Genomic DNA, 18,304 nt, shown 5'->3' with positions numbered 1-18,304 from the left:
ATTAGTTGTGGGATTGATTGAAATTTAGAAGATTGGTGCAAAAGTTATGATGGTGGTGGGTACTAAGATTGTTGTTGAAATCATTGTAGCCTGTTACAAAGTTGTAGCTTCTCGTTGAGAATGAAAGACCATTTTTTAGATATATTTGGACACAAATTGTATTAATAGTAATTAATCATGCTCAAAAATATATGTTCGTTTTTCATTATTTCCATGTGTTTTAAAGTTTCATTAATGGAGATAGATTTTAACCAAAATTCGTGATAAGAAATATATTAGGTGTAACTAAATTTAATTTTAAAATAAAATAAAAGTCATCTTAAACTATAAAATAAATCACATTCAACTTTTATCATGTCTGGAAATTTTATTATAAATTTATGTTAAGAAAATAGAAATATAAAACTTATTTTGTAAAGAAGTCATATATTCTAATGACCTTTAAACAATGATTTTTTATTTTTATCTTTTAATTTGAAATTTTACATGTGAGTTTTACAAGAACCACCTTCAAATATATTCACATTTGAGGATACAAAAAAATATTCTTAAAAATATATACTAAAAATTCTTGGTAGCTTGTTTAAGGCTAAAATCAAATTAGATGCATTTTTAAGATTATCCAAAGATACTATTATTCGTTTGGGTAATTTTTCTGAAATTGGTTTCTATCTAAACATTATTAAGGTGGCATTTCCTCATGATTAGGTGAACAAATTGCCTGTCCAACAACACAAAGATGTCAATTGATGAACTAAAAACTTCACAAACATTACTGTGCCTAGTAGGAGCGACCGTCCTTAGTTTTATTAGTGTGGGTGCTTAGTAAACTAACGTATATTGAAATATCCAACGCCATGCTGACGTGGCAGATCAGTTCTAGAATCTTCGAATGGATGGAGGGAGGGATGAAGGGAGGGAGAGATAGATGGATGAATGATCGGATGAAGTGACGGATGGATAAAGGAATGAATGGGGGATGAATGGGTGGGTGGATGGAGGGATGTATGAAGTGATGGATGGATAAAGAAATGGTTGCTGGATGAATGGATTGATGAATTCACAAACCGAGAGGTTGCCCTTACCTTGAAGTTCATGGTCTCGGGAGCGGCATTGTTAAGGAATTTGTAGAGCAGAGTGTACAGGGGCCGTTGCTCCTCACTCTGCCGTGTTACGAGCTCCGCATATACGTGCTTATTTCGTAGTATGGAGTCAGATTCATTCGATTGTTGTTGATTTGGCTCACCGTCTTGGTCTAGTCTTCCAAACCTGGTGAGGAGGATTGATTCGGGCGACAAGTTGAGTAATTCCACCAGCTTTTTGTCCCTTAGTAACTCGTCCACAAATTTGTTCCACATGATGGATTTGTTAAAGAGCTTAGGAGATATGGCACTGCTTTCTTGCATGAATTTCCAGAGATTGTTGTTACATTCCTGTTTTGGATCCAACCTATGATCAATCGCTTGATTCCACATGCGGAGGCGAAGTGCCCTCTGGTGCGTGGCGTGGAGTGGAGTGGCGGAGAGTTTTTGAGAAATGCCCTCACGAACTTGGTCATAAAAAAGTCGTAGATATATGCTTCGCATGGGAGAGAAAAGGAGTGCGTATTGCTCATCCTGCCAGTTGAATGCGTCCAAAACTTGATGATCTTGCAAGGTGATCTTGGACTCCAGAAATTTTATCTTCTCTGTGAGTTCCCAATCATGAAGTTCCAAGAGCTGCATCTTGCGCGTAGCTACTACAAATTTGTTCTGAAGGTCTTGCACTTTGTCCAGAAGCTCAAAGCCTTCACTAATGCGTTCTTCATCAAGGATTCTTTTGAGCTCGGCAGGATCGACCTCGTCACCAACTCCACAGATTTGAGTGGCTAGATTGGGATCCAGCACAGCGCCGATGAGATTCTCGACTTTGTGAGGATCTTTTACACGTTTGGACACTTCCTCGCAAATATGTTTCAAGCTAATCCTCTCGTCATTTTGTGTGTGGTTTGCACCACCAATTGGATTTGTGCTGGTAAATAATGATTCCACAGTGGATTCGTCGAGCAATGCAGCCAGATTGACTGGACAGGTCAGTTTCTCGGTTAGTGTTCCTTCAATGGGATCTATTTGCAACAAAATCGATTGGTAGCTCCCCTCCATCCCGATAATATCTTCGGATGCGCTTCAAGGAAACATGCCAGGTTCTCTCTGGATGCTGAACCGTTCACAAAGTGTTTACTCTTAACAAAAATCTTGAGGATATTCTCAAACATACTCTAAGCTTGGACGCAGTAGTGACGTATCCATCCATTTCACATACGACTAATACCATTGCACGCAACAATTTCTAACGTGCTGCAACCAAATAAGTCTCGTTTGACGTCAAGTCTTTGTGATGTTGAAGAGCAGGACGAGCTGCAGCGGAGGGACACAGCCAGGGTTCAACTTCCACAGGAGACAAACCGTTATTTTGCTTAGAAAAGTTCAAATGACATGCCCGAAAGTGAAAATTTATCATGGCGGGCAGTCCTTGGTGATTTGTTCATGGTTTACGCAAGTGGCTGCGGGTACGACAGCAACTGGAACATCTAAACTAGTAAGAATAGTGAGACCATTTTCACCTCCTCATCTCACCACCTTATCATCGGTCACACACTTACTGTTCAAGCCCAGCCGTAACACAAACCTAGATAATTAATTGAGTGCTTCAAACAATGTACAAACAAAAAGAATAACAGAGCGAGATTATTGAAAAATCAGATTTTGGACATGCACACTGGAAAGACAAAAAGAAGATCAAACAAATTCATTCTTGTATGCTGGGTACATGATCCATGTAATAGATACTAAGTGTGTGCCTACAGAGCACTAACAAGAAGTAGCACTGATATTCATGTAACTCATTTTTGTTGGAGCTCAATTCTCTGTTAACTCAGTAACGTCATGTGGACAAAGCAAGATTGTACATTCAACATACAAGATTGCAATTTTATCCCACTCCACCTCTGCACATACCAAGATGGTATGTGGACCCCCAACAAGCTGCTACAATCCTGCTACAACTGACTCTTCCAGCTTTGCTGACCATACTCAATATTAGTGACGAACATCAACTTCAGTCCAGCTGGGTATGAGCATCCTCGTTCACAACGCAGGGCGTATTCCATCTCCACAGTCAGTACTCCTTACCTGAATTGAAGTGATAGCTTGTTGTGCTCACTTTGTCAGGTGTCTTCGTGGTACTTCATATATTTACAACTTAAACGAGCTCCCCAGCTCAAGAAAGCAAGATGTGAGAAACCAAACACACAGAAACCGGTTCCTAATCCCAGCATCCTGCAGCAATATTTCGACGCACAATGTCGTGCAATGTTCAGGAACGAGCTGCGCTTTTATTCAATCGTGGTTTCAAAGAGTGATCCTCTAGATTCAGGAACAGCAGTTGTATGCAAGCCAGGCTGAGAGGTACGATCTCTCAATTCGAGCATTTTCCTCAACACTCTTTCAAAAAAGTGTTAGTTCCAATGAGTTCATCGGCGTATACCATAGTTCCAATGCAGGATACAGCTACAAATGCGCAGCTGTATAATCTACACTGTGCTAGAAGACGGGCCTCCCCAGCAAAATTATATAAAGAGCATATTACCTCCTCAAGTAGTCCATTAAAATTTACAACTTCCCTAGGAACGGAGTTGAAGCCTTATAAACACATCCTACCAAAGTGTTCGAACATTCTTCATCACCTTCAATCCTGTCACCTACCACGCTTTACATGTCACCATGACCTCAGCGTTTACAATGTAAACCTAACTCAAGTGTTTGAAATTCTGTTCTTGCAAGTTCTTGGAGACCCTTTTTCACGTTCAACTTTTCCTGTGCAGCTGGTGGTTCTAGCGAGCATCGTCTGGAATCCTCCTACATCTAGCGCGTGAGTACCAATTATTCCAAGTAGCTTGTAGTGAAATCAACCTTTGCTTGATGTGAGCCTTGAAATACTGATCCTGATGATCGGAGCTTGCAAGAACATTTGGGCAACTCGACGAATGGAAATTTTATTGCCACTCGCAGGATAGAGGGACGCGATTATCGCTTCGAAGTCTAGTTTGGTTTCAACAAACTTAAGCAGTGGGTACTCCACATGAGCTTATCCTAGATTTCGGGGAAAAAATTATCACAATGGTGAAGATTACTGAAGCTAAAATACCATTCCTTCCTCTAGATGGACAGCAAGAGTTATAGTGAACATCAAAGAGGCTTGTGACCACGGCATTGAGGTGAGTATATTCTATGTGTTACTTCTCCATGGTATTTTAAATCGGGTTTTCAATTTAATCAGTCTTGGAATACTCTGTGCAGCAAGCATTCTAGTTTTCTTGGCACTTTTCTGCTCCAGACTGTGCCATCAAGGTTTCGAAACACTGTGTAGAAGTTTTTGTTTGTTTTTTGCTTGGATGTTGAACTTTCTTTCCCTGAATTTCTGATGGAGTCCGGTGGCCCTTCGACCTCTGGTGACAGGAAGTTGGCCTCCCCAGTCGAACAGCTTTGTTTCCTTCATCGGTAAGTTGGTGTGATGCCGTTGCTTTTGAAGTTTTATTATTATTTTCATGTTTCTACGCCCTCATGCACAGCGCTGCTACATGCTCTAATCATTGCAGTGCCCTCAATGCAGAGAGTTTCTTAGGAAAAACGAGAATCTCCGCGATTGTGGTGGAGCATACAACCCAAAATTGGTGGACAAAATAAAGGTTAAGGTCAAGCGAAAGTTACCATGCAGTGGATGTTGTTGAAACAGGGTAGCTTTCGGAGACCGCTCTGCAATATTGAACTTCTCAACAATTGCAAGCGTTACATTACCCAGAACGGACATTTGTGAATTGGTTGCGCATTCTATTGCTTTTCTCCCTATGGCTGTGTTTCTGTAACAGTGATCAATGCATCAGACCTTTTGAGGATTACCACAATAAAACTAAGAAAAGAAGGGTGAACTACTTTGATGTATTGATCCTTGCTTTGGCAATTACCTTGCAGCAGTTTTAGGCATACAAGACAAGGGATGGGCTTGTCCCTCAATGAAGATGTCCCTTCACAGTTTCAGGTGCGTTCTATCTATACGCACTACATATTTGGTTTTGTATCAAGTCTTCGTACAATTTTCACGGCAGATAAATCATACCTCTTAAATAATAGATTCTTTAATAATTGAAATGAGATCCAGCCTTCCCTTCTTCGCACTTTGTTCCGATTCTTCTCTATGTAACTACTTCCCTCGTTTTTTTCTTTTTCCAGTAGAGCGAAAATTCAAATGTACTCGGGACTTCTTGTCACATTTATGCTCCAACCTTTTTCATATGTCAATGCAGTGGAAAGACAAAGCAACAGCCAGATCTTAAGTCTACGTGCAGACTAAATTGCAGGTAAGTGTTCTCTACATTCTATCTTGAGCATAATATGTGATTTGAAATCATTTACTTTTGTGTGCCTTAACTGAACATGGGAGTAACTGTTCCAATTTAGAAACTTAGTAGTGTTGTCTAAGCAGGTCAGCTTGAAGAAGTGGATGTGATTATTCAGTAAGGAATTCGCTAAAATTCATGTCTTGGTTTGCTGTATGTTCAGAATAAGACCCGTATTTCCAGCACGAGTTTCTCCTCTGCAGTTGACTGCGGAAGAGGAGCCAAGAAGCACAGAAACACAAGACCTTGACACTGACTTGATGTCGGTGCTGAGAGGGAAGGCTACTGTAGCTCTACCATTCGAGAACATGGCAATGTGTGTTGATGCTTCCACTGTTGTATTAGGAAGACAAGAACCTGCCAAGGTTAAAGAAGCCCACGGGCTGTTTAGTTGGTTCCCAAGATTCAAATCTCCATCCGTTCTAGCTCCATCAACATAATTGGCTTTGCAATGTTTGTGAGGTTATTATACACTCGACTGCCAACCTCTTCCTAAACTTAAGCAGAGGGTAATCGTGCACAGAAGCCACGAAATTAACATTCATTCTTGTGACAACTTTCAGATCTAGTAGTTTTATCTAGTGGACCAATGTATGCATCCTACAAATAGTTGTGGGGTGGTGCAACGTGTGGCACCCGTTTGCATTACAAAATGATTTCAACCAGCTCTTATTGCGCAATGCCCCTTGGTCCGAAGTCGTAACTATCACACCTAGACTGAAAATAATCTTTGATATCTTGAAATGCTGGATTCTTCTGTCGAACCAGCACTTGTTTCTGTGAGTAGTATCAAATGGCGTAAGCAGCAGAAACCGTGAGTAGTCGGACTGATTTCTCTACAGTTGGGAACTGAAGACAAATGGAGTTTCCTTCGCACTTGGGTGTCAGTGGAATAAGAAGCGACTGAGCAAAACGAAAATCCTCTCGCCCCATCAACCAGGTTTTCCTGCATGGACCTGCACGACGTAAATTGGAAATTCTTGGGGCTAGATCAGTAACGAAACAATTGGACTGCACGATGAAATTCTGGTTCTTCTTCTTTTTATTTTATTTTATTTTTATTTTTACTGTGCACAGATCAAACTGCCTCAGGAGATGAGACTCAGCTCAGTCTCAAGAGTTGCAGCGGTGTACGCAACTGTCAACGTATGCAAAGGTTTACACCAAATGTGTGGAAAAATGTCCATTGATACAAGAATTTTGCACGAGCCCAATTTATCGTCAAAAACTGTCAATACAAAATCGTGCACCTACAATGTGGCCGTAGCGGAAGAGATACCCAGCTGGGTACCTGGTATTAGATGTATCATAACATAGAAATGTTAGAGTTTGTGTGTGTTGGGTACATGTTCCGGATGAAAAATAAGTTTAATTTGTTTAAACGTTACAAATAGAAATGCATTACTTAACTTTCAAAGCTTCTTCGTTAAGAAGTCATTTTCGAAAGTGTGTCCCGGTGTGTATATATAAAAGCTCAAATTAGTTCGTGATTTACATTGCTATCAGTTTTTTAAAATGAGTTTCAATATTATCGCATGTATTAATAACTAATTCAGTTATCAACAAATAAAAACATCAATAACATGATCAACTTTAAGATAATTTATATTATACTCGGAACTATAAACAAAAAAAAAAAGTTTTTAAAATTATTTTGGTAGTTTCATTTTTATGACATTTTTAGGTGTGTTTGTTAATTATGCAATACTCTACTATTAATATCCTTGCTAGTATACACACGGAGATCACATTTTTATTATAATAGTTAATTATTACTTTTTACTTATATTATACAATTCATGCTGGGTAAGACTTGTTTTTCCCCAACGAGATTAACCTAGAATTATTTGACCTATTAAAATTAGGAAGCTAACATCACAGTACTTCAGATTAAATAAAATGAAACAAATAATTAAATAAATAAAGCTGATTAATCAATAATATTTTCATTTGAATCTAAAGTTACCATGAAACACTAAAAAGATCACCCAAATTTTAATGTGAATGAGATTCGAATCCCATTTTATATTTTGATTAAGATTACACCAGTTGTTTCAAGATTCAAAACCCTGTTTGTTATTACATGATTTATGTTGGTTGACTATTGAAGTTTGCTTCTATTCAATAAAATTCAAGCAAGTTCTTCTTGCAACTCAAACGATGATTTTTTACAAAACAAAAAACAAATGTGTGTTTCACATATTATCAAAATTCAGTACACGACACAGCACACTCTACATGAATCTGGTTCTTTTTTCTTTCCTATTTCTCTCAATAATGTATGACATTTATTTGCAAAGCACATAGGTTTACATAGAGAGATAGAGAGAGATAGTTTCCAATCCTAGTAGAGCTTTCTCACAATAAATGTATGCATTAATAAAAATCTCAAAATAGAAACAAAACATTAATCTCATGTTAATCTCATCCAAAAAAGAATCACATCAACCATGCAATTCTCAAAGGAATCTATCTACCCACCATCCAAGTCAACAACAACAAAACACACAACGACGAGTTGATAAGTTCAATCCCTCAGTAATCATTGTCCACAAGTGGCTTATGCACTGAAGCTCCACATAGTGACGTCAAATGATACAAAATATAAATATAAATATATGTATATATCAAATACAAAAATAAACATTACCAACTCATTACCAAGTACAAATGTAGAAAAGCGCATGTGGACAGGTGTATGAACCAAAAGCCAAATTTGTGGGTGGGTGCCACCTGGACACCTCCTCCTCCAATCAAACCACGACAGCTCAATTTTCTAAAAATTATATCCCTGTTCATATTGCACTCTGGGAATCAAAACCTTTGTACTGTTGTTGTTACTGTTGGTTTAGAAGTGGAGCATGAATCTGTGATGAGAATCACAAACACAACACTACTTAATGGATCAGTTTTATTAACATAAAACGTAGAGTGTATTCTTCGTGTGTTGCACAAATGCCCATCCTAAAGTGTGGGATTTTATATATATATATATATATATTTTTTTTTTTATTGCTACACATTACAAATAGAGTTAACAAAAGCACAGATCCGTGTCGACACACCAGATCTGCATCCAGGAAAAAAAAACAAGTTGCGGAATCTGCATGAAACTGAAAGCGCCGGTCAATGCAGTGTGAGCGGGTCCGCCGAGATCAGAGTACTCGCAGCGGAATGAGCGACGCTGCGATGGACGCTGGAAGCAGGAAAGCGGCGGAGGCGATGCAGGCGATGGAGCGAGTGAGTGAGTGAGCGAGCTGGTCCGTGGCAGGCTAATCCGGGTGGAACCAATCCATGGAGCATAGCAGCCAAGGCAGGCAAGGCCGCGCTGCCTAGCAGCATTATGCATCGAATCTGCTTTGTCCACCTCCACAATCGTCGACCATTAACTTCTCGCGGGGGACCCGGACATCGTGAGACCTGCCAACCCTGACTGGCAAAATTTACAGGCGCATCGAGAGTGGCTTTACAGGTTGCCAACTGCCACGTTCCCATCGGCGGAGAGACACGCAAGCATGCTATCTAGCTAGCTCCCCCGAAATCACTTCCTGCAGATGAGGCACTCTGGAGATGAAAACAAGTAAAAATAAAAATAAAAAAATCGTTTTCCCTCTTAATGCAACGCCAGTTCATCTGCTGTCGTGCTGTCTCTTGTGGGCGTGGCCCACTTCGGTACGCTGCGATTCACCCGCTTCGCAGTTGGAAACGCCTATCCAAACGCCAGTGGATTCAAACGTAGAGAACTTCTTTTTCTAGGGCATTAAGTTCACTCCATATTTATGCTGCCAGAGTGATTCTGCTGCACCGACTCTCTCTCTCTCTCTCTGATGCTGAGACATTCTTTACATGCGTAATTAAGTTGTGAGTTCTTTTTCCGCGATTGTTGTGCGGCGGAAAAAGAACTCACAATCGCGGAAATAGCAGGCCATGGAGGATGTTAGATTCTGTAACACTTCCCACCCCTTCAAACCTACTTCCCCAACTCATGACTTGACCTATAGGTAAGTAAGTTCCTTACCTTTCCCTTCTCCTCCTTCCCGACTTGTGTGTCGCTGACAGGATAGCCTACATTGCGTCGCAGCACGAGCCTGGTCTGCTCGCCACGTGCGGCCCTCCCCCCAATATCCCGCCAGCCAGCACCGAGAGGAGTGTGCCTGGTTCATTGTTCCCCCCACTCTGGCCTTCCGCTGCACATACCAGTTCCCGGCCTGCAAAGCGAGAGCCTTTGGAGGCTTACGGTGCTGTGACCTTTGATGCTGTCGTTGCCGCTTCTTCTACTGGTGCCGCCGTGCCTAGGTTTTTATTTTTGTCTTTATTTTTGGTTTTTTTTCTGTTCTCCTCCTTATTCTCAGGTCACGTTTGTAACATTCCCGTTGACCTTGTTTTAAGTGGATGAGTATCGAGGCTGGTCTCTAAAGGCAGCAGGGTAGAGTCGATCCTGTGGTGTGACGTTGGGGTGAGTGGCTAATGGATGGGTTTTGGTGTGATTGAGATTGGTGAGTTGAGGTCGTGTGTTGTTTGTTGGTGTTGATTGGGGAGGGGGGGAGGGCAAGGGTAGATGCGTTGGCAGAGTGAGGGGTATGACATGTTTGAGTATGTTGTGTTTTTTTTGAGGGGATTAAGGAGAGAGTTTCGATTCTGGGACCCCCCTCCCCTCCCGCCACTTTCCGGTTGATTTTGTAAGATCTTAGCTTGTTGACTGCATCTTCTGTTGTGTGTTTGGTTTAGGCTCGAGAGTGTGAATGCTGTTTCATTGCTGATGTAGTGCATGCACTGGTGTTGGTTGTTTTGTTTCAGCTCATGATGGTTTGGCGGATTCGTTCTGTGCATTATGATTGAGGCTGTGGGCAACGGATTCGTTGGCAGCTTCATATGCGTTGCAGTACAGGATATCTGTTTAATGCAAGTGAAGTTGGTGGCACGAGCTGGAAAATCGAAACTGGTAGTGGAAGGAGAAGCTAGCGCGCGTGACAGCCTTGAAATCAAAGAAAAATCAACCGAGGGTAGACGATAAAAAAAAGTTAGGGATGCCTGAAGCTGCGGCTGCCCCGTCGAACGGGGTAACTAAACCAGAAGCTGGGGTCAGAGATGCAATTACGAACGATGGCCCAGATCATGGTGGGCCTCATCACCATGAGCGCCATCACAAGCACCACGATCGGACGCCCGTGGCTGGAACGCGTGGAGTTGGTGGAATTGGAGCTTTGGCCGGGGGGAAGCTGGGAGGTACCGAAGACGACTTGCAGTTATTTTTGCATTGGTTTGGTGTCACTGAGAATTTTTAAAATACGTTTTAATTTTAAATTTTCCCTCTCCCACTGGGGATGTGTGGAAAGGGCTGCTGACGAAAGTTTTCCTCTCTACTCAAGCAGGACATGATGGATCAGGACATGGAGCTCAGAGGGGACAATACATTGAGGGTCACGAGATGGAGGCTGACACCATGAAAGAAATTGTGGAAGGTAAAAGACTCCTGCATGGAACTTTGGAAGTGGAGATCAGATCAGCTGAAAACCTCCCCAACATGGACATGTTCTCGGAAAAATTTAGGCAATGCTTCTCTTACCTGACGATTTGCAAGGCTCCTTTTGTAAAGACAAAATCCAAGATTAATGAGAAAGGTCATGGCCATCGCCCCAAAGGTATCACTAGCGATCCTTACGCTGCGGTCAACCTCGCTGGTGCACGTGTTGCCAGGACGCGGGTCATCTCAAACAGCACGAATCCGCAATGGAATGAGCATTTCTCCATTCCTGTTGCACATTATGTGAGCGAGGTCGAGATTACCGTCAAAGATAATGACGTGCTGGGGGCACAACTTATTGGAGACGTGAAAATCCCTGTGGGTGATATTATGGATGGCAAGGTTGTTGAGGGTTGGCATGATGTGATAGCCCCCTCAGGGAAGATAGCGCATGGGAACGCCAGGATATATTTCACGATGAAATTTACTCCTGTTGAGATGAACCCCATTTACATGGCCGCAGTTGGAGGGCCGGAAAAACTTCATGCAGTCCCTAATACATACTTTCCTTGTCGCAAAGGGTGTGAAATCACCATGTACCAAGACGCCCACATAATGGACGGCTCTTTACCTCAAATCACGCTGGCGGACGGAGTACCATATCAGCACAGGCAAGCTTGGGAGGAGATGTGCACGGCCATACTGGATGCTCATCATCTGATATATATTGCGGGATGGTCTATCTACACAAAGATCAAGTTGCTGCGTGACACTACCCGAGATTTACCGGACGGTGGGGATTATTGTCTTGGAGATCTTCTGAAAAGAAAGTCGGCAGAGGGAGTTCGTGTGCTCATGCTAGTTTGGGACGACAAAACATCTCATCAAAATCCTTTTATCAAAACGGTGTGTCCGTCGATCTAGCTTTATTCCGTATTTTTCAGATCAGCATCAAGTTTCCTCACGGAGAAGTGAGCACTGAAAAGTCTGTTTTCATACTTCCGTATTTCTGTTGTATGCAGGTAGGAGTCATGGGAGTTCACGATGAGGAGACAAAGAGTTTTTTCAGGAATAGCGCCGTTCGCTGCGTTCTGTCTCCACGCTACGCCGATAGTAAACTTAGCTGGTTCAGGCAACAGGTTTTCACTTATAAGCTTTCGACAAAACTTAGACAAAGCTACATTTCGTAGAATTCACGATACATTGTGAGCACTGCTAGATCTATGTTACATGTCTACCAACGACATGCTATATAGCAGCTAAGTTGTGTTGTGCTTGTCTGGAATTGCTTATTTTGATAACCCCCAAATGAAGTTGAACCGAAAAGAGAGACTGCTACATGACTGCTACTATTCTATCCAATGTGACTACTAATCTAGAGGGATCTGCTACTTACCACCAATTATGCAACGCAGGTTGTGGGAACTCTGTATACCCATCATCAAAAGACTGTAATCGTTGATTCTCAAGGTCCAGGGAACAAGCGGAAATTGACGTCTTTCCTTGGTGGTTTGGATCTTTGTGATGGGCGTTGGGACACTCCAACTCACTCTCTATTCAATACCTTGAGCACTTTTCACAAGGATGACTTTCACAATCCGACCTTTGCTGTAAGTTCACTATTTCTTTTATGTATGAAGTGTAGATGATGCCACTTTTTTTCTGTTTGCACACCGCGTCCCTTAAGTTTCTTTTCCACTCATTCTTTTTGCTGCATATCAGTGGCTTCGGAATTTGGAAGTCGTGCTCATTTATAATATTTCTTGACTCTTCATTACAGGTTGGGGCAGAAGGGGGAGGCCCACGGCAACCTTGGCATGATTGGCATTGCAAGATTGATGGTCCTGCCGCATATGACGTTCTTACCAATTTTGAGCAAAGATGGAGGAAGGCTGCTCGCTGGCATGAAGATGAACTTATCCAGATTGAACGAATCTCATGGATTTTGGGTCCCAAGCCGCCTTTTCCTGCTGAAGGCGACCCTAAGTTGTATGTCACGAAGGACGATGATCCTAGTACTTGGCGTTGCCAGGTGAGCTTGCAATCAATTGAGTCATTCTTCCTGTGATCTTCCTCTAGAATTTTCCGTCTTTGTATTTACCGACAAATCGTTCCCCCGCAGATTATTCACTTGATGTACTGAGCTTGTAATTTTTTTACGATATTTATTTCAGGAAGTGAATTCTTTCATGACCGCGTATGATTGTAGTTGGCAAGCTCACCGTTTTTACCATTCTGAATGCGTATGCAGGTATTTCGCTCGATCGACTCTGGGTCAGTTAAAGGCTTTCCGAGGAATGTTGAACAAGCTGAGAAGCAGGTACTTCCACGCATCTTATGCCCATGTTTTGGTGGTATTTGCTCATGGTGCGATTTCTCATGTAATGAAACCGACAGTTTCGACTGAAAATTTCACAAGTATGACTTAGATTTCTGGCTGAATTCAACGTGTGCAGCATCTTTCATGGGGAAAAAGTATTGCTATAGATATCAGCATACAGATGGCTTATATCAAAGCTATTCGGTCAGCTCAACATTTCATCCACATCGAGAACCAGTATTTTATTGGCTCCTCTTACAACTGGCCTGATTACAAGGATGCAGGTGAATTTCTTTGCCACATGACGCAGTTTACTTAAGATGAGTTGCTTGCTTTTGCTCTTAAAAATCTTCGCACCAATGCTAGGTTCCTTTGCTTTGATCTTTGAACACCAACAAAATATTCCATTCAAACTTCTTTTGATTCTATGTAATGAGATTTAACTGAATCTGTATAAAATCAGGTGCGAATCATCTGATCCCAATGGAATTAGCACTGAAGGTGGCATCCAAGATTAGGGAACACAAACGTTTTGCCGTGTATGTGGTCATTCCTATGTGGCCGGAAGGTGTTCCTGATAGCGGTGCTATGCAAGAGATTCTCTTCTTTCAGGTAAACTAATCAGTTGAATCATTTTTTACATTCTTCTGTGGGTTCGTCTTGGGCTTTATTAATAGATTTATAGGTAGCGTTGCCTATTTTGTTGAGCTTAGTAAAGAGTGGGAGATATGATGCACTTTTTTCTCTTTCTCTTTCTTTTTTTTCATTTTTATTTCACCTTAAAATAGAGAGTTCCGTTGGATGTATGATTGTGCGATGCAGGCACAAACGATAAAAATGATGTATGGTGTTATTGCTGATGCGTTGAGGGACGTTGGTAAGCTTGGTGAACTACATCCGCGAGACTATCTGAACTTCTATTGTCTCGGGAACCGCGAGACGAAGAGTGAAGTGGAAGCGAAAGCGGATCCTCCCGCTAAAGCACCCGCTCCAGAAACGAAGCATGTGAGTAGTAAAAAATGGTTTTCAAATTCACCATTCGTACTTATTCGACCAAGTTGTGAAGAGGACAGTCGTTTATAAAACATTAGAAGGATTCTTAAGTATCTTCTTTTTCAGAAGCTTCGGTTCAAATGATTTTGTGCAAATCATATGCCATCCTTACTTTTACTACCTGAAGCATTTCAAGGCCTTTCTTAACACAGCTTCGCTGCTAATGTTACGCAGGGCCAAGCCCAGAAACATAGGCGGTTCATGATTTACGTTCATGCAAAAGGTATGGTTGTTGATGACGAGTATATTATTTGTGGGTCGGCCAACATCAATCAGCGCTCCATGGACGGATCTCGCGACACGGAGATTGCTATGGGAGCCTTCCAACCCCGGTACACTTGGGCTCATAATGGAGGACATCCAATGGGACAGGTTGGTAATAGATTACTCCCAATTTACGTTACGTGCTTGGACTTTCTAGATAGTAGTTCTATAAATCAGTTCTCAGATCTTCCTGTCTTACCCTGAAGCTTTGTCTTGCATGTAGGCAATGAGTCTGCGACGCTATTTGTTGTTGGTAACAGTTGGTTGGACTTGTCTCATAATACAGGTCTATGGATACCGAATGTCTCTGTGGTCTGAGCATTTGGGTCATGTCGAATCCCTTTTCACGGAAGCCGGAAGTCTCGAGTGTGTAAGAACAGTAAACAAGATTGCGGATGAGAATTGGAAACAGTATGCTGCGGAAGAAGTCACTGACATGAAGGGCCACTTGCTGCCTTATCCTATTCAAGTTAACCAGGATGGTACCATTGGATCTATACCCGGCTTCGACACGTTTCCAGATGTGGGTGGCAACATATTGGGAAATAATCAAATAAATTTACCCGACTCGTTAACGACCTGATTGCAGAGGAAGGTTCTTGAGAATGGTTCCTCATTTTATTCTCATTAGATCCTTCTGAATTGCATAAAGAAAGCCTTGAGAGGCTCGATGTGATCGAGCTGCTCTGCTGCCTCTCTGTTCATCAAGGCTTGAACTTTCCAGTTCCTGCACTGCATAGGTTATTCTGTAATTTTTAGAATGGTCGCCTCTGGTTCATGTAGTTTGCTATCACCCGTTCAGAAACGCTTTTGAGAGAGATCATGGGCTTTGCGACTCTAGTTTGGGCACAGAGAGAGTGAACTTTGTCAGTAGCTGCAGCTGAATTGGTTCCACTTGGTGACGTTACAGGAGGATCAATCTCACACTTAGTCACTAGCTGATTTAAAGTTGATGTTTTGTCATCAGGTGCCGAATGTGTTCATACAGAAGCTGAGCATGCTTACAATTTGTGAGGATGCACAATGGTAGCGAAGATTAGGCCTTCCTGTCAAAATAATTGATAAGTAGATATTGAAATTCATTGAGTACATACCTTGTGAGCAGGTAGGGTAGAACTCGCCTGCAAGTCATTTTGGAACATGTGTTTTCAGGAAAGACAGATTTTCTTAAATAAAATCTAATGTAGAATTGTGTAATACATGAAGATTCCTGTTTTCGAAACGTATTAAAATGTAACGAAATACATTGATTCTATTGTTGAGACTAAGATGTTTAATTTTGGCTTATGCTTTTTTCTGGAATATTACAATCTAGAACATGCGGAAATAACAGTCTGAATGGAAATTATATATTTTAAGCTTGGATTGAATGTTTTCAGTGAGTTCAATTAGAATCTTAAATAGTTATTGTTTCATATGGGTTTAGCTAGAAAGGTATAAAATGTCTATTCATGTCTTTTCACAAACCTCTCACCTAAACTTTTGGTTGTTGTTAGATCACTTTAAAAAGGGAATTTATCACGAATCTTCTCCAAGTCTAGTCCCATTGCGAAGAGAAGGAGGTCTAAGAGAAAAGATTATACTTCTTTGGAAGGTAAATATAGTCTTTGTGCTATTATTAAAATTATTTGATGTTTAAATTTAGAAATACATGATAATCATCATTTTCTATTCTAAAATCTTGTTATGCTTTATGGAATTCTATTGTTAAATAAAATGTTACAACCAAGCATTGCAAGGAAAATAGGTCATGTCTCATGTCTTTGTTAACTTAAGAGATCATGTCTTTTTGGCTTAAAGACCAACCTAATAATTTTATAAGTTATTTAAGAATTTTTAATTTTTAATTTTTATTTCATATTTACTTTGCTCACTTATTTATCTTCTAACATCAAACTTGTGTATATAATATTTGTAGTTTGTCTCTATAATTTGTTTTTTATTTTTATTTTTTAATATGCTTCTTTTCTTCTTAATTGTTTATAAATATGTCAATTTTTTTTCATAGGTTAGATTATTACTTGGATACAATTCTAAGCTAAATTCTTTATCATGACTTCTTGTATTTTCTTGCACTTCTTATGTGACTTTGATTGTTGTTAAATTTATAATTATTTATTTAATTTAAAATTTATTTTTTAATTTTATAATGTCTATGTTAGATTTTATGTATTATTTTATTTCATAAATAATGCCAATACTTGTTTCCTTTTTTGTATTTTGACAGGTAATCTAGATATTGTTACAACCTACTTTTCTTCTTGTACAAGATAGAATATTTAAAATAATGGCATTGCAAAATAAACTAATCATTTTTTTGTCTTATTAGTGATAATATCTAATGAGAAATATATAAGCTTGAAATTACATAGAATTTTATTCTTGTAGTAGTTTGGTATTTACTCTGTAGTATATATTATTAATCTTGTGTAATATTTTATATTCTTTGTGGTTTTCCTAGTGGCAAGTTTGTTTCTATTAAATCAATAAAATTGTATATTAATAGAATATACTTCTTTCATTAGATATAGTAAACTATTTGAAGCTCATTAAATTTATAATATACCATCTTCATTTTATGCATAAGATGTTATCTCAATTATTTTAAAATATGTAGGCTTATAGTTATTAAAATATTGGTTTTTATTTTTATTTTTATGATTGTATGTTAAATCTAAATCAAATAATGATTTGTACTATTTTATTGTTATAGCAATTATTGTATGTTTTTTTTTATTATTATTATTAAATAAATTGATAATGATTTGGCGTTATTAATCATAATTTTTTATTTTTGTAAATCTCTCTTTTATTTTTTTTACAACAATATTTATCTCAAATTGCCTATATCAACTATTTTTGGTTTAAAATTTAATTTATTTCTATATATAAAAAATTAAAGTTATATTATTTATAATTTAAAAAAATTATGCATAAAAAAATAGCTAGATACATTAATTTTGTTTAGATGTGTATGTCTATTTGAATTCTTTAGTTCTAGAAAAAAAAAAAAAAAAAAAAAAAAAACTATATTTTTTTATGACTATAAATATTCTAAAATTATTTCTAGTAAATTTTTATTAAAAATATAATTTTGAGATTGTTTCATAGAACATGTTAACATATAATATTGTAATTGTTTAATAGATGCAAACCCAATAATATTAATTAGATTTGTTTGTTTTGCTTTAAAATCTAGTCATAACAAAATAATTAATATTATTGGATTTGCATCTATACTTGTTTTTATGTCTATTATAACTTAATTAAAAATATTTAACAATTTGTTTAATAAGCTTCAAAGAATCATCTATATCAAAATTTTAGTTGATTTGATCTTGTTACTATTTTTAATACTATATTTCTAGATTGTTTGATCAAATTATTTTAGAAATAGACTCTTTCCAATAAAATATACAATAATTACATGTTTGATTGCAAATTCTATTTTTGCTTCTATATATATATATATATATATATATGTAATTAATATGTATTGTTTTATAAATTAACCAATTAATGTGGCTTTTCTTTCACAATTTTATAGTTTATTTTTTATTTTAAAAAAAAAATAAACTGACTTTCTTAGATGAAAATAATCAATTTTCTTTTGTATGCTAAGCAATTCAACAAAGACCAAATCTTCTATTTGTACATTTTGATCTCTCCTACATTAAAACTAGATTGCAAAAAAGAAATACATCATTGTAAAATCATTTTGATACTTGTAAAATCTATATCTTACATTTATACCAAACTTGTTGCAATC

At 38.8% G+C, this 18,304-nt stretch overlaps 3 protein-coding genes and 1 long non-coding RNA gene across 17 annotated transcripts; 2 read left to right on the top strand and 2 right to left on the bottom strand.

The window, feature by feature from the left end:
- Nucleotides 1-553: 553 nt before the first annotated feature.
- LOC141046146 (uncharacterized) lies at nucleotides 554-2,141 on the bottom strand. Its single transcript, XM_073538506.2, has 2 exons — nucleotides 1,086-2,141; nucleotides 554-721 (listed from the first exon to the last, which is right to left on the bottom strand). The coding sequence occupies exons 1-2, from the start codon at nucleotides 2,139-2,141 to the stop codon at nucleotides 683-685; spliced, it is 1,095 nt and encodes a 364-aa protein (XP_073394607.1). The 3' UTR covers nucleotides 554-682.
- LOC112291044 (protein NEOXANTHIN-DEFICIENT 1) lies at nucleotides 1,929-6,087 on the top strand. Of its 11 annotated transcripts, none has more exons than XM_090255762.1 (10): nucleotides 1,929-2,070; nucleotides 2,391-3,155; nucleotides 3,324-3,446; nucleotides 3,863-3,909; nucleotides 4,050-4,255; nucleotides 4,497-4,538; nucleotides 4,651-4,726; nucleotides 5,013-5,076; nucleotides 5,342-5,395; nucleotides 5,598-6,087. In XM_090255762.1, exons 8-10 carry the CDS (start codon nucleotides 5,051-5,053, stop codon nucleotides 5,872-5,874), a joined length of 357 nt encoding a protein of 118 aa, XP_090111888.1. In that variant the 5' UTR covers nucleotides 1,929-2,070; nucleotides 2,391-3,155; nucleotides 3,324-3,446; nucleotides 3,863-3,909; nucleotides 4,050-4,255; nucleotides 4,497-4,538; nucleotides 4,651-4,726; nucleotides 5,013-5,050; the 3' UTR covers nucleotides 5,875-6,087. The 11 variants fall into 11 exon arrangements, 8 of the variants coding, with proteins under 8 accessions (XP_090111888.1, XP_090111887.1, XP_090111889.1 ...); XM_090255761.1 differs by having other exon boundaries at nucleotides 5,010-5,076; XM_090255763.1 differs by having other exon boundaries at nucleotides 4,651-4,732; nucleotides 5,010-5,076.
- Nucleotides 6,088-8,814: 2,727 nt separating this feature from the next.
- Nucleotides 8,815-9,597, bottom strand: LOC149987824 (uncharacterized). The gene is made up of 2 exons (XR_016506301.1): nucleotides 9,453-9,597; nucleotides 8,815-8,982 (listed from the first exon to the last, which is right to left on the bottom strand). It is a non-coding gene; the product is annotated as an uncharacterized LOC149987824 (long non-coding RNA).
- On the top strand, nucleotides 9,190-15,734 carry LOC112291313 (phospholipase D delta). 4 transcript variants are annotated; one of them, XM_024538511.3, is made up of 12 exons: nucleotides 9,190-9,730; nucleotides 10,232-10,660; nucleotides 10,807-11,804; nucleotides 11,921-12,037; nucleotides 12,314-12,508; nucleotides 12,679-12,930; nucleotides 13,150-13,218; nucleotides 13,355-13,502; nucleotides 13,682-13,830; nucleotides 14,041-14,223; nucleotides 14,446-14,643; nucleotides 14,822-15,734. In XM_024538511.3, exons 2-12 carry the CDS (start codon nucleotides 10,462-10,464, stop codon nucleotides 15,116-15,118), a joined length of 2,805 nt encoding a protein of 934 aa, XP_024394279.1. In that variant the 5' UTR covers nucleotides 9,190-9,730; nucleotides 10,232-10,461; the 3' UTR covers nucleotides 15,119-15,734. The 4 variants fall into 4 exon arrangements, with proteins under 4 accessions (XP_024394279.1, XP_090111882.1, XP_090111883.1 ...); XM_090255756.1 differs by having other exon boundaries at nucleotides 9,205-9,435; XM_090255757.1 differs by having other exon boundaries at nucleotides 9,663-9,890.
- Nucleotides 15,735-18,304: the final 2,570 nt, after the last annotated feature.

The sequence above is a fragment of the Physcomitrium patens genome, chromosome 14, assembly GCF_059467195.1.
Source record: "Physcomitrium patens ecotype Gransden chromosome 14, ASM5946719v1, whole genome shotgun sequence".
NCBI classification, from domain to species: domain Eukaryota; kingdom Viridiplantae; phylum Streptophyta; class Bryopsida; order Funariales; family Funariaceae; genus Physcomitrium; species Physcomitrium patens.
Note: the sequence above shows the minus strand (reverse complement) of the source record. Positions and strands in the feature narration are given on the sequence as shown.

Bases quoted from the DNA above. Each gene is read 5' to 3' on its own strand.
- LOC141046146 (XM_073538506.2), bottom strand. From the start codon at position 2,141: ATGGAGGGGAGCTACCAATCGATTTTGTTGCAAATAGATCCCATTGAA. The intron at 722-1,085 runs GTAAGGGCAACC...GTTGTTGGACAG, and splicing joins CCGAGACCATGAACTTCAAG to GCAATTTGTTCACCTAATCA.
- LOC112291044 (XM_090255759.1), top strand. From the start codon at position 4,750: ATGCAGTGGATGTTGTTGAAACAGG. The intron at 4,775-5,009 runs GTAGCTTTCGGA...ATTACCTTGCAG, and splicing joins GTGGATGTTGTTGAAACAGG to CAGTTTTAGGCATACAAGAC. The intron at 5,396-5,597 runs GTAAGTGTTCTC...CTGTATGTTCAG, and splicing joins ACGTGCAGACTAAATTGCAG to AATAAGACCCGTATTTCCAG.
- LOC112291313 (XM_024538511.3), top strand. From the start codon at position 10,462: ATGCCTGAAGCTGCGGCTGCCCCGTCGAACGGGGTAACTAAACCAGAA. The intron at 11,805-11,920 runs GTGTGTCCGTCG...TGTTGTATGCAG, and splicing joins AAAATCCTTTTATCAAAACG to GTAGGAGTCATGGGAGTTCA. The intron at 14,644-14,821 runs GTTGGTAATAGA...CTCATAATACAG, and splicing joins GAGGACATCCAATGGGACAG to GTCTATGGATACCGAATGTC.